Consider the following 14,419-nt stretch of genomic DNA (forward strand, 5'->3'; position numbering starts at 1 on the left):
GGAGCAAGGCTGATGTGACAGGTCACTGTCAGTAGCAAAAGGGATAATGGGGACGTGGGAATGGACAGGTGTGGGGAGGACCCAGATGCATGCAGGTGTGTAGAGGTGCGTGTGTGGCATTGCATGGAGAAGCTTGCAGCCCTGAGTAATTGTGGCTGATTCACAGGAGGGTTGTGGGGGCTCTCAGGGCGTCATGAGAAAGTTTCCAGTCACTTAGAACCTAAGTGACCTAAGGTTAGGTGGAGCCGGAGGGAGGGACCAGCCCTCATTTTATTGAAGCGGCCCAGGCAGGTCATGTGACTCATCTGAGGTCACACTGCTTCTCTCTCCTGTCAGTCCCTTGTCCCCTGAGCCCCCCCCCCCCACTGACTGCTCCCCTCTTCCCACATGCCCACATCACCTCCTGCCTGGTGTCTGTGAATGTCTGAGCACTTGGGCCCCTTCTGCTGGGAGGCTGAGCCACTCAAACTTTCTACTGGCCAGTTTGTGTTCACTGCTTTCCTTCCAGATAGAAGGTAGGACCCACCCTCACACTTCTCTCTCTTTGGGAAGTAGGTTGGTTTCTGCCTTGCTGTGTTGGCGAGTCAGGATGTGCTGGGAGGATGCAGTGAGGGAGGAGAGACACTGGCCGCTTCTGCCCAACTTGAAGGAAATGAGAATTAGAAGCAACACCAAACCCTCAAATCATGGGGCTTCTTGGCCAAGGTGCCGAGTGTCTCTGGTCACTGGGAGAAAGAGAGATGGGGTCATTGAGCCTGGTTCGGGGTCATTTCTAGCCCAGTTCTCAGCGCCTTGTATGTGGGAGGCGCACAGTGGATGCAGAATCTAAACCAACACATACATCCTCAGCCCTTTTCTCTTTTCGCCCTGAGACTTCAGTGTCCATGTGGGCTCAGCTTGGCAGGCTCTGGGGTGATGCGGGCCATGGTCTGCAGCTGGGCAGGCGTGGGGGGAGAGCAGGGGGCACTCATCCTGGGCCGGCTCCGGGAAGGCGGTGTCGGGAGGTCAGAGACCAGCCGAGCCAGCGCGGGCCTGGGTTTGTCTGTTTGCAGGAGCTGGGAGACCCCAGCCCCGTGGTGCTTGGTGTGGCTGAAGGCCGTGAGAAGGTCACAGGGCGGTTGTCTGCTGGCTGTGGGAGGTGGGGCATGATGGACCACCCTCACAAAGGGGTGTGTGGGGGCGGTGGGTGATTGACCACCATTCTGGTCTGCTAGGGCTGCTTGATTTAGGACCTCTGACCACAGATTTGGTGACTTAGAACAACAGAAATGTACTGTCAGGTCACAGTTCTGGAGGCCAGAAGTCTAAAATCAAGGTGTTGGCAGAGCCATGATCCCTGTGAAAGTGCTAGGGAAGGCTCTGTCCCAGGCCTCTCTCCCAGCTTCTGGAAGTTCCTTGGCTTATGGCAGCGTAACTCCAGTCCTCCCCCAGCATTCTCCCTCTGTGCACGTCTGTCACCGTGTCCAAATTTCCTCTTTTATGAGGAGGCCGGTTATTTTGGATTAAGGTCCATCCTAATGACTTCATCCTAACTAATTACATCAGCAGTGACCCTATTGCCAAATAAAGTCACATTCTGAGGGATTGAGGGGTTAGCACTTCAGCATATGAATAATGGGGACCCACAATTCAACCTAGAACAATCACCCAGTAGGCCCTGACCAGGACTGAGAGTGGGTGATGTTGGAGACCACTGACTCGCCCGCCTGGGGCCCTTTGACAAACTGCTGGGCTCCCTGTGCAAACCCAAAATGCCTTCTTGTGTCCCGCCATGATCCCTTTCCACACATGGGCCCCTTTTCCAGGATGACCCCCTTCTCTCCTTTTCCCTCTGCTCCAACCTGACCCTCATGAACCCCTACTCAGGGGGAGTCCTTCCCTACTCCTCAGGAAACTTGCCTGTGCTTTGGTCCTACATGGCAGCTTGAATCAGGGCACATTTCACACTGTATTGTAATTATTTATCACATGTGTGTCATCTCATAACATTCTTTGCAAGGCAAAACCTGTGACTTCTCCACTTTTGTGTCTTCAGTGTCTGCCCAAGTCCAAGCCCCTGGAAAGATCTCAAAAGAAGCTCGCCCAGTGTCTGAGCTAGTGGATCTGAGAGATAGCAGGTCCAGGAACAGGTCATCTTATGATATAAATATAAGGACTGGGGATGCTGCCAGGAATCTAACCAGAAGGTCACAACACACAGAGGAAAGTGTACATACCATGCATTTAGGGTCAATGGATTTGCACAAACCGAATTCGTCTGTGTAGCCAGCACTTAGATCAAGAACAGACACTACCAGTCCCCCAGGAAGCCCTCAGGCCCCCTTCCAGTTACTGTCTGAATTCCATCTCTGTTCTTGAACTTTGTAGAAAATGAAATCGTAGAGTTGGTACTCTTGTGTCTAGATTCCTTTTCCACTTGACGTTTGTGGGATTTATTTATGTTTCTGCATGTTGTTCTAGTTTGTTTACTCTGACTGTTGTATAATATTCCAGTACGTGAACACACCACGACTGATTTGTCTGGGCAGCTGTTGGTGGGCACTCGGGCGGTTTCCGATTTGACACTATTATGAAGAGTGCTGACTGTGCTTCTGCGCCGTGTATGACTGGTGAACATCTGTGCGTATTTCGGCTGTGTTTGTACCTGGGAGTGAAGTCCTCGGTCATAAGGCATGCACACTGTCAGCTTCAGTGGAGGTAGAAGTCTTGTTTTTAAAGAGAGTGGTGAGGGAAAGGCGACTGCGGGGGGTCATGCGGGGTGGGTGGCATCGGGCGTGAAGGCGGGGAGCTGGAGAACCTGCTTCAGAGACCATCAGCCAAGGGGCAGAGAAGCCGGGTCATAGAAGCTGGGTCAAGTAGAGCGTATGGGATGGATCATGTAGGAAACATCAGAGGATGAAGACCAGAGTGGGCTGACTTAGAGAAATTCCATCACTGGAATTGTTGGTCCCTGGAAGCTTCTTGGTGATGCCTGATTTTGGAGTGTGGGGCTTAACTCCAAAGGAAGTCAGCCTGTGACACATGCCTTCCAGCGTGCCTGGCTCTGCAGAGCCCTTGTCTAGGGAGGAGGGGAGAAGTCATCAGGCTGGTGGTGGTGGTTCTTTAAGGAGATAGCCTCTGCTCTGTACTTGACCACACAGCTCTGCCAAACACCAGCGAAGCCAGGGCCCGTTCCTAGGGGAGGCCAGGGCTGCTCCTGACTCTTACTGGGTGCACCAGTGTGACACTCACCCCAGTGGCTCACTCCAGCCTCCAAGCCACCCAGGATGACCCGAGGGGGACAGGAGGGCCTCTGGAGCCCTCTCCGGGACTGGGCCTTGGTGAGGCCTTCCGCCCATTTGTTCTGTGTCCTGGACAAGCACATAACGCCACCCCTTTCATTCTCCATCTCTTCCAGAATGGCAGCAAAGACAACACTCTGGACATGCTGGGCACGGATATCTGGGCTGCCAACACCTTTGATTCCTTCAGGTAGGCTCCTCTTCCTCTTGTCCATCGTGTGTGGCTCTGGCTGGGGCCCCAGCTTACTGGTCCTTGTGCCCTGAGGGGTCTTTGGGAGCCACCTTCATGTTGAGAGTTCACCGATCAAGAAGTGGAGAGACAGAGTGGGGTGAAGTAGAAAGGGTGAGGCGGAAAAGCAAGGAGGTCAGAGAGGAGAGAAGGAAAGGAAACGGTGGGGGGCATCCAATGGAAAGAGAAGGAGAAGGGAGGAGGAGACAGAGAGAGAAGAGGCCGACAGGGAAGGGGAGACAGAGGCCAGCAGTCCACCCAGGGGGCAGGGAGAGAAAGCAGAGTGGGGATCCGGGAGGTGGGGGTGCAAAGCAGAGCGGCCTGTGGCAGATGTTAGGCAGACTGTGCTAGAGCCGAGCACAGACAGCAGACCCCCACCCCCGGCCTGCGGTGATGGAAGGCCGGGGGGTGGCTGCAGAGAGAGGTCCAGAAGCAAGGACGGACTGTCAGTGCTCTGGACTCCAGAAGGTTCCTGATGGCCTAGTTGGAAGGGCAGGTATCGGCCGGGGTTCCTCAGGACGTGGGGGCGGTGCCCCTGAGGGGTTCAAGATGGGTTCCTGCCATGGTGCGCCCTCCCCTGGGGGGTGACGGCCCGAGGCCGTGCATGGCCCTGGTGCTCTGGCTCCGCCCCGCCCCTGGGCCTGGAGCTGGCCCGCCCTGAGCCTGCGCCGCCCAGCCCCTGGCTCCTGCTCAGGCTTGCGCAGCATGGAAGCAGCGTGGGTCTCCCGGGACCAGAACTTGCGAGGCCTGGTCTCCTGCTTCCCCACCGACAGACCCTGAAGCGTTTCAGGGGGACCCCGTGGAGCAGGCGTCAGGCCCACACTTGCGTTTTGTAGGCGTCTGTTATCGTCCAGCAGGGGTGAAGAGAGGGGAGGGTTTCGCAGGCTGGCCTGTGAGCACAGGGCTGGAGTGTCAGACTCCATTCTGAGTGAGGGGTCCCGGCCTGACCCCTGCCCGTGGCCAGGGGGCGCCCCCTCTTCTTGCCCACCTCTCTCTGAGCTGCTTCCCGGCCTGGGGTGTGCCTGGGCCTCATCTCCGTCAGGAGCTGGCTCGTCTCCCACCTGCTTCACGTTTCCCGCCCTCCCTCGCCCTCTAGTGGTGCCACCTGGGACCTGCAGCCTGAAAAGCTGGACTTCACCCAGTTCCATCGGAAGCTCCGACACACGCCCAAGCAGCCCCTGCCACACATCGACCGTGAAGGGTAAGGGGCAGCTGGGGGTGGCGCTCACGTAGGGGCTGGTGAGGTGGGGGACAGCTGCGGCGATACCGGAGCTTACACTGCGGCAGTGGGGACACACAGGTGCCTGATGTCCGGAGAGGCTCATTGGCTCAGAGCCGCACGTTTACTGGCTGCTCTCCGGAATCCCTCCGCCCTTCACTGCCCAGCCGCCTCCAGCCGCACGGCCCGCTCCCCTCCCTGACCACTCACGGTGGCCCTGCTCGTCAGTCGTCTAGTGCGGAGGGGCTCACCTAGATTAGAACACAGATCGCTGGGTCCACCCCTGGAGTCTCTGGTTCAGGAGGTCTGGGGTGGGGCCTGAGAATTTGCGTTTCTAACAAGTTCCCAGGAAATACTGATTCTGCTGATGGAGGGACCCCCACTTTAAGAACCACTGGTGTCGTGCTGGCTTTTACTGGGGTTTTCTCACTCTTTACGGAGTTCATGCATCAGTATTTACCTCCCCGTTTAAAGCTGGTGTCAGGGCCTGGGCTGACCTCAGGTCACGAATGTGACTCCAGCCAGGCACAGGGGTGTGAGACAGTTTCTTTTCTTCCTTCCTCCCTCCCTTCCTTCCTTTTAAAATAATTTTCACTGAAGTAAAGTTCACATCACATTAAAATGAACCATTTTAAGGTATCCAACTCTGTAGCATTTAATACATTTATAATGTTGTGTAACCACTACCTCTATTTAGTTCCAAGACATTTTCAACACCTCAGTATAAAATCCATACCCATTAAGCAGTTACTTTCCCCCTTCCCCCTAACCCTATCCCTGGCAACCACCAATCTGCTTCCTTTTTCTACAAATTTATCTATTCTGGATATGTATATGTGTGTGTGTGTATGTGTGTCAACATACACATACAGAATCATATATAGTCTTTATGTCTGACCGCTTCTCAGCATGGTATTTTCAAGGTTCATCCACATTGTAACATATATCAGTACTTCGTTCCTTTTCATGGCTGAATAATGTTCCATTATATGGATGTACCACCATTTGTTTATCCATTAATCTGCTGATGGATATTTGGGTTGTTCCCATCTTTTGGCTACTGTGAATAATGCTGCTGTGAACATTTATGTGTAAGTATTTGAGTCCCTGCTTTCAATTCTTTTAGAGCCTATGCCTGGGAGTGGGATTGTTGGGTCACATGGTCCAATTCTGATACCAATTCTGATTCTGTGTTTTTTCCCAACACCCAACACAAGCAATTCTTCAACACTAGCTGGGTGTCCCACAAGTCAACTCAATTCTAACACTGTCTACTTGGATAAAGCATCACACCCAAAGGTTAAGAGCCCCACCCCCAGATGCAATAGAAGTCAAGGTTGTTACTTGTGCTTCTGACCAACTGGCTTTCAATCAAATGTTCCCACAACCTTCTCCTGGAGTTTGATTAATTTGCTAGAGTGGCTCACAGAACTTGGGAAAACATTTTATTTAAGAGACTACCAGTATATCACGTAAGGATATAACTCAGGAACAGCCAGATAAAAAAGATGCTTAGGGCACAGTGCAGGGAGAAGTGTGCAGAATTTCCATGCTTTCTCTGGGTGCACCATTCTCCCTGAATCTCTACTTGTTCACCAGCCCAGAAACTCTCCAGATCCCATCCTTTTGGGTTTTTAGAGAAGCGTCATAACATAGGCATGGTTGATTAAATCATTGGCCAGTGTTGATGGATTCGGTCCCCAGCTCCTCTCCCCTCCCTGGAAATGGGGAATGGGTTTGGGGCTGAAAGCTCCTACCCTTCTATCACAGGGCTGGTTTCCCTGGCAACCAGCCCCCATCCTCCGGTAATCTAGGGAATTTCCGCATTTCACCTCATGAACATAACAAAAGACTTATCACTCTCTTCACTTAGGAAATTCCAAAGATTTTAGGAGCTCTGGGCCAAGACTGGGGATGAAGATCAAATGTGTCTTATAATAAATCACAGTATCACACATGGTAATTCTATGTTTTAACTTCCTGGGGAACTGATACCCCATTTTCCACAGCAGCTGAATATTTTACATTCCCACCAGCGATAGGAGGGTCTAATTTCTCCATGTCCTCGTCAACACTTGCTGTTTTCCAGTTTTTTTGTTTTAATTACACTCGTGGCTTTTATTTTTCTGTCCAGTCCTTCTCTGCCCACCCTGTCTCCCAGTCACTTCAGATCCAAATATAACTGATGTTATGGGCTACATTTCTGCATCTCTCGGGTCCAGCTGCTACTCTCTGCCCCACACCACCCCCACCCCCCAGTGGTCACCCTTCTCTTGGCAGCAGTGGTCTCACTGTATGTGCGATGGGCTAGGAGGGAGATGCTCTCATCCTTATTTCAGAGATGAGAACGATGAAGCTTAGAGAGGTAGTGACTTGCCAAAGTACTAGAACCATGATTTAAGGCCATCTGATGCCATCCGACGCCATCCAGGGCTCAGGCCATCACACCAGAGTATCCCTGAATTGGCTTAATCCCCTTAAGTTTTTATGTAAAATTATGTGCATCTGTATTGTTTCTGGGCAGAGGCCCATCATTCATATCAGACTTTTCCAGGGGACCTCATCCTCTCCCCATCCCTCCTTTTTCCTTTGTCCTGCCATGCCCACTCACCAGCAAGTTTACTCATTCAGAGGAGTCTGCCAGATTTGCTAACAGTCCCCTGGCGTCTCCCGCAGACCTATGGTTCTCCCAGGCTCCTGGGGAGTCTGGGTTCAGCGTCCTGTGGCCACCTCGTGGCTGAGCCAGGAACTGCGTCACCCTCCGTGTCCGGCCGTGCTGGGGATGGGCTCCACATGCCCAGCCACTGCAGCAGCCCTCGGAAGCAGGGTACCACTCGGTTGCCAAGGCTTCCTGCAGCCCATGTTTCCAGGAAGGGACAGAAATCGGAGAAGGCTGTTGCCTTGGCAACCCCGTTGGCAGCAGTGACTCAGCTGGTCTGTAGCATCCTTCTGCCCTCCGAACCTGCAGTCCCTCCAGGGAGTTCTGAGCCCCAGACAGGGTGGGCCCTGGGGGACAGCAGCCGTCCCTGCCCACCCTAGGATCTGCTGAGGGGAGAACGAGAGGCTGTGCCTAGGCTGTGCTAGGCTGGTGCAGGAGGGTGGTTGGAGCCAGAGGTGTGCTATCCACTCATGTGACCTGGGGGAGGGGGATGTCAGCTGTTCCAGCCAGCAAGAGCCCCAAGTTCTCTCCTCCCCCACTGCCAAGGCACACACAAGACACAAGTGACTGCGAGAAATTGGTGCCTTCCCGGGCCAGCCTGTTTCTACCAGGCAGATCTGTTAATTGAAAGGCTGATGGATGTTTCCAGACCTCCCCCCACCTCCTCCTCTGCGGCCTTACACATCATCACCGGGGTGGGGGTGGAGAGGGCAAAAGTCCCCTTCCACTCCTCCCAGCCCAGCCCTGCCTGCCAGAACCTAGCTGTGCTTCCAGCCCTGCCCTCCAGCACCACCTGGCCCCTTGGCCCACCCCTCACCCCCACCCCCCACCCCACTCCGGCCTCAAGAATTCTGACCTCCTTGCAGGCAACATGCCTGCACTTCAGCTCCAGGCCTTGCCCTGCTGCCCTCTCCTGGGATGTTCTCCCAGATTCTCTGCTGGACCAGCTCACATCCCACCTCCCCTCCCTCCACCCCAGGCCTCTCTGGATGCTGCCCCCCTGGGTCCTGCAGCGCCCTCGCTTGCCCCTGACGGAGCACTGCCGCTGTGCTGCGACACGGAGCGCCCAGCCCCAGCCGAGCCCCCATGAACAGATGAGCGTGTTGGACGGGGCATCAATCATATCCCCCACCCCTTCCACCCTAGCCCAGCTGGGGTTTGCGGCCACACCGTTTCTCTTCCTCGGGGTTCCAGGGCTCCTCTGGCCATAGGACTTTCATGAAACTTAGCTCATGCTGCCCCCTACTGGTGCTCAGGCTCGCCGCCCTGTTAGACGGTCTTAGGACTGGATAAGAGCTGTGAGCTGCCCGAGGGCAGGCGCCACGTGGAATTTCCCGCGACTCCAAGAAAGGCTGACAGGGCCACAGACCCAAGAGATGTTTGGCAAGTATTTGATCAAATGAACTGATTACTCTGAGACTTGAGAGTTGCATCAACTCCAGAGCTGGAAAATGCTTCCGCGAACCATCAGGCAGCCCTCACCATTCCTGGACCAGTTATAACAGCACATAATAGCAGTAGTAACTGACTGTGCGCTGGGCCCGCGCCACGTCCAGTCCTGCTTGTCTGCGTTCTCCAAAACGCACTGCGACCCAGGGAGGCAAGAGTTGTTATTAACTTCACTTCAACAGATGAGGAAACTGGGAGACCCAGAAAAACTGAGGAACGCGCACGAGGCTGGGCTGGCTCTGGAATCCACGCTGACCAGTCTCTGCGCTGCGTGCCGCCCCCGTAACAACAGCAACGGCAGTAATAGGAGTAGCACCACTATATTTATCTTATCTTTTATTTTATTATAATTTTATTGAATTATTGCTTGTATTTACCATGATAATATGTTTTCTACATATGCCTTTATATTTAGCGTTGACCGTATGCTGGGCACAGTTCTAAGCACCTCAATACGTTAACGAATCCTCCAGCCCCTTATGATGTTAGGCGCAAGTAATTATCACCATTTTACAAATGAGGAAACTGGATGATGGAGTGGGAAAGTGATTTGTGCAGGGGCACTCGGTTAGTAAGGGCTGCAGCTGGGGTTCTAACCCCCGCAGTCCGGATCCAGAGTCCACACCCTTAAATATGCAGCAGGTGTGGACCTTTGCCAGTGAACCGGGCTCAGTACCTCTGGCCTGAAAGTGCGTTCACCCGCAAGGGACATGAAGACATGGCACCAGTACCTGAGCGGGCTTGCTGGACTGGCCCAAAAATCAGGCCAAGGAGGGAAGAAGCCCCATTGGGAGTTGTGTGACCTCGAGAAAGTTGCTTGGTCTCTCTGTTCATTCACTTTCCCTTTGTTGTAACCCGGCAGGATGGTGGGCTTTTTGCAGGAGCTGTGACAGGCTCCTCTGTTGAGGATGTGACTTGGGGCATTCATCGGCAAGGAGCTTAGCCTGGAAAGATGAAGGGGAACTCTGGTACCCTTTTGCGTCCCTAGGGGCTGGATGTTTCATTGGTGCCCTCCCTGCCCCAGGCTGGTCCCAGCATTCCTGCCTGCACAGAGTCCTTTGTCCTCAAGAAAGGCCTAGGTTGCCAGGCTTGGGGGAGGAGGGCATGCCTCTCCAGGGCCGTTTCCCCGGTGGGACAGGGCTGATTCTGCAGCCTTGAGGGACAGCAGGACTTGGTGACTCCCGATCATCACTGCTCTTCCTGCCTGCTGGGCTGGGACTGGATGCACGAATGAGCTGTCCTTTCAGTGCCATTATGTCTTTTCTGGTCCAGGTGTGGAAAAGGGAAGCTGGAAGATGGAGATGGACTCAACCTGAATGATATCGAGAAGGTCCTCCCGGCCTGGCAGGTAGGTGCAGGGGCAGAATCTCCAACAGCACCCTCTCCCCCTGTCCTCGGCCTGGGCGGGGCCCCTTGGTCCAGCAGGGTCTAACTGGATGTACTGCAGTGGCAGGTGGGCTGGGGTGCGGACCTGCCTTGGTGCAGGGTGCCCCCCTGTGATGTGTGTGTGGCCGCCCACTCTCAGCTGTGCTGCAGGTGGCAGACCTGACATCCCCCAGAGATGAAACGGCCCGTGCCCTTGCGAGTCAGCACACCTGGAAGTTTCTGTCCCTTGACCTGAAACCTCTGAGGTGACGTGTCCTGCAGTGTGTTCCAGTGGGACTGGCAGGGCTGCTGCGGTTTTGAATGTGGTCAGGGCTATTTTCAAGCCTTTGAAAGGTGGAGGTGTCATGCCAGCCTCCAGGTGTCTGCTGTGCTTGCTGATTTTGTCAGTGATTGGGCTCCTGCCCCTGAATCCAGGACAAGAGGATCTATTCAGCAAAGAGACAGCAAATCTAGGTCCTTAGATGCCTCCAGTGCTGTATGCTTCTGGGAAGAAGCAGTAGGAAGTAGCTGCTTCCAGGAATGAGGTTGGGCCTCTGAGAGGAGGGAGCAGCAGACCCTCCTCGGTGACAGCCTGCCCTGCGGTGACCTGCCACCACACTCACCCCGTCGCCCTTTCCTTCTCTCTTCTGAGTCTCTCTTGCTGTCACCTGCATCCGCTCTTCTCTTCCCAGTCCCTCTGGGTGTTTCCCACTTTTTTGTTCAGTGTCCGTGCGTGCGCTTACCCATGGGGGGCAATAGGATGCACGGGGAAAGCCTCAAGCAGTCTGTTGAGGATGTGACTTGGGCCGAGTTTTCCTTGTGTTTCTTCCACTTGTAGTTTATTGAGCTTCTTGGATTGGTAGGTTTGTAGTGTCATCAAATTTGGAAACATTTCAGCCATTATCCCCCTCATTTCCCCCAGAACTCACCCCCTGCAATTCCAAATATATGCATGCTCTGCTTCTTTACAGTTTTCCATAGCTCACCAAAGCTCTGCTGGCTTTTTTTTTTTTTTCCAGTCTTTCTTCTGTGTTACATTTTGGATAGTTTCTATTGCTATGTCTTCAAGTTCACTCATCTTTTCTCGCAGCGTCTAATCTACTGTTAATCCCGTCCTGTATATTTTTCATTTCAGATACTGTATTGCTCAACTCTAGAAGTTCAGCATGATTTTTTTGTATTTATTTTCCATTTCTCTCCTCTTTATGCTCATGCTTTCCCCTGTCTTCTTAAATGTATGGGATATTTTATGATAGGTGTTTTAATGACTCGCTACTACTTCTGTCATCCCTGTCATTTCAAAGTCTGTGTCTGTCCACCGATCTTTCCCTTGGGTGTGGGTCATATTTTCCCTTGCATGCTTGGTAATTTTATATTAGATGCAAGATGTTAGAATTTGACATTGTTGGATGCCAGATATTTTAAATTATTATTATTACTCATTTAAATACTTTGAACTTTATTCCAGAACACAGTTACTTCAAAATAGTTTGATCTTTTCAAGGCTTGCTGTTTAAGTTTTGTTAGGGGGGAAACATTTAATTGAGGGAAAATTTGCTGTGCTACTGAGGCGGTACCCTTCTGAAGTTGCCACCTGATGCCCTGTGTTCCTAGAGGTATTTCCACTCTGTCTGCTGGGAATACGAACTATTTCCAGCCGTGTGTGACTTCAGGGGATCACTCCATCTGTTCCTTGCAGGTAGCTTTTCACCAGTCCTGGAAGTTTCTTTATACACACGCACAAATGGGTGCTCAGCCACAGACTGAGGGCATGTATTTTCTGGATTTCTTTCTCTGTGCAGCCTTCTCCTCCCTGGTACTCTGCCTTCCAAATTCTAGTGGCCTTGGACTCCTTGAATTTTAAACTCTTTCCCCTTAACTTATTGAGCCCACTAGGCTCTGTTTAGACTCCTCCCTGCGTTGTGACTGGAAACTCTCTGGGTACCAAACTGGGGCACACGTACGGCTCACCTCATTACAAGGGGGGAAGTGGTGACTTTATGGTGGAGAAACCTGGCCGACTCCAACCTGACCGGGTGATCGAGGTTAACATCACTAGCGTGGGATGGGTGGACACCATGCACCCCCGATGTGCTGCACAGAGAAAGCCCAGCGTCGTTTCTAGGGGGTTCCTGCCAAGAAAGCACAGCCTGCATCTGGTCATGAGGACCCAAGTGGGAGGACCATTCTCTAAAACTGTTTGGACATGAAAGACAGGGAAAGACTGAGGAATCTTCCAGATTGGAGAGGATCCAAGGGGCAGACAGCTAAATGTAACACGGGTTCCTTTCTGAGATCCTGGACCAGGAAGAAATAGAGACCTGTTGGACCATCAGAGAATGTGAATTGGGGTCTGTGAGGGGTGGGCAGCAGTGTTTCCTGGATAAAAGTGCCCTGACTTGGGGGCTGTATGATATTTATGTCGGTGAACATCCTTGGTTTTGAAAACTACACACTGGAATATTTGACGGATATATGGCCTCATGTCTGCACCTTATCCTCAAATGGTTTAGAAAAAGATGGCTGATAATGTGTGTACAGACCCAGGGATGGAGAGGGGGCAAATGTGGTGCAGTGCTAACAGTCAGGGAATCTGAGGGCGGAGCGCAGGGAGGTTCTCTGTACCGTTCTTACAACTTCCCCATGTCTGAGAGAAAAATAAGCAACAGGGCGTGGGCCATGGTATGTAGGTCAAAGGCATGGAGTGTCTGCTCACGAATTACCCTTTAGCCTGGATCTATATTAAATTATCATAGCTAATACAAAGCTAGCCCTCGTGCAAAAGAGAAAAGGTAAAGTACTCCAAAATCACTACTTACCGCTCTGCTCCTAAACACCTGCCGCATCCATCACTGACAGAAAAAAATACATTTGAGAGACACTGATCTGGGGGAGGAGCCCCCTTCCTTAGTGAGGTGTTGACCTCTCAGTGGCCTTTGAGCTGGAAGCCTGGGGCATCCTGGCTGGAAAAGTAGCAGGTCTGACTACTTCTTCCAGCCCCTCGGGGAGCAGAGGGCCTTTCATTCCCACTAGAAGGGAGAAGAGAGCTGGGCCCTTACTTGAGGGGAGGCAGCGGAGTGCAGGCGTTAAGGGCTTGGTGTCTGGACCCCATGGAATCCGGGCCCTGCCACTGACTAGCCAGGGAGTCGGGCGAGTTACTGACTCCACCTCCGTGTCCTTCTGTGTAAAATGGGACAGTAACAGTACTTGCTTCCTAGGATGGTTGGGAAGATTGAAAACATGGACTCACGTGAAGCACTGGGAACACTGCCAGGCACGTAGAAGGTTCTCCCTCTGGTGGTGGACAGGCTATGGGGTCCCCTTTTGTTAGGAGGTGGGAGAGGGAGCAATTTCCTGTACCCCATCCCTACCCTGAGTGGCTTCCCAAGGAGTGTAGAGAGATCGCATCAGAGGGCATGAGAATCAGATTCTTGGCGTCTGCCATGGACATGCCACGTGACCTCCCCCCTTGGGCCTCAGTTTACTCATCAGTAAAATGACACTGTTAGAACAGATCAGAGGTTTGCAAATTGTGATGCTCTGGAGTTTTCCAGAGGTGCCTCAGGGCTGCTGCTGGGGTGGGGAGTGGGTTGGTTATAGAAGCCGACTCGAGGGGACCCCTACTAAGGCTCACCCAGAACTGCTCTGTCTGTGTCTCTAAACCAGATTTCTGCAAATGGTTTCATTTGAAGAGATGGTCCCACTACTAAACAAATTTTGAAAATTGTCAGACCAAGGTCCCACTCAGGTTTCATATTCCAGGGCTCTCCCTCTTGCAGGAACAAGCATTCCTGGCCTCCAGGGCCCAGCTGAGACATGAGCTCTTAGAGGCTGCCTGGAGGTGGGGTCTTCACCTCTGATCTCCACCCCGTCAGGATCCACGCAGTGGAGGGGCTTCGATTCTCACACACCATACACACACACACCCCCCACAAACTTTCCCAGCTTTGCCCGCAGAAAATTACCAGCAGATAAGTCCCTGAGCAAATCTACAGCTTTCTGGGTCTTACCCTAGATCCCCTGTATTAGTTATCTATTGCTGTGTGACAAATTGCTCAAAATTTAACAGCCTAAATTTATTATCACACTCAATTTTCGGGAGTCAGGAATCGGGGAGCATTTTCACTGGGTGATTCTGGCCCAGGGTTTCTCACAAGGATGGAATCAAGGTGTCAGTTGGGGCTGCAGTCATCTGAAGGCTTGACTGAGGCTGGAGG

At 52.7% G+C, this 14,419-nt stretch overlaps 1 protein-coding gene across 1 annotated transcript in view; it reads left to right on the forward strand.

Annotated features, from left to right (window-relative positions):
- The window catches only part of LOC140690158 (CBP80/20-dependent translation initiation factor-like), a 44,070-nt gene extending 30,292 nt beyond the window's left edge, over window positions 1-13,778 (forward strand). The window contains exons 3-5 of the mRNA XM_072951653.1: window positions 3,398-3,471; window positions 4,607-4,711; window positions 10,110-13,778. Coding sequence (XP_072807754.1) covers window positions 3,398-3,471; window positions 4,607-4,711; window positions 10,110-10,269 — 339 coding nt within the window. The 3' untranslated portion in view covers window positions 10,270-13,778. The remainder of the gene's footprint in view (window positions 1-3,397; window positions 3,472-4,606; window positions 4,712-10,109) is intronic.
- The last annotated feature ends 641 nt before the right edge of the window (window positions 13,779-14,419 follow it).

Source organism: Vicugna pacos, chromosome 29, assembly GCF_048564905.1.
Source record: "Vicugna pacos chromosome 29, VicPac4, whole genome shotgun sequence".
NCBI lineage: Eukaryota > Metazoa > Chordata > Mammalia > Artiodactyla > Camelidae > Vicugna > Vicugna pacos.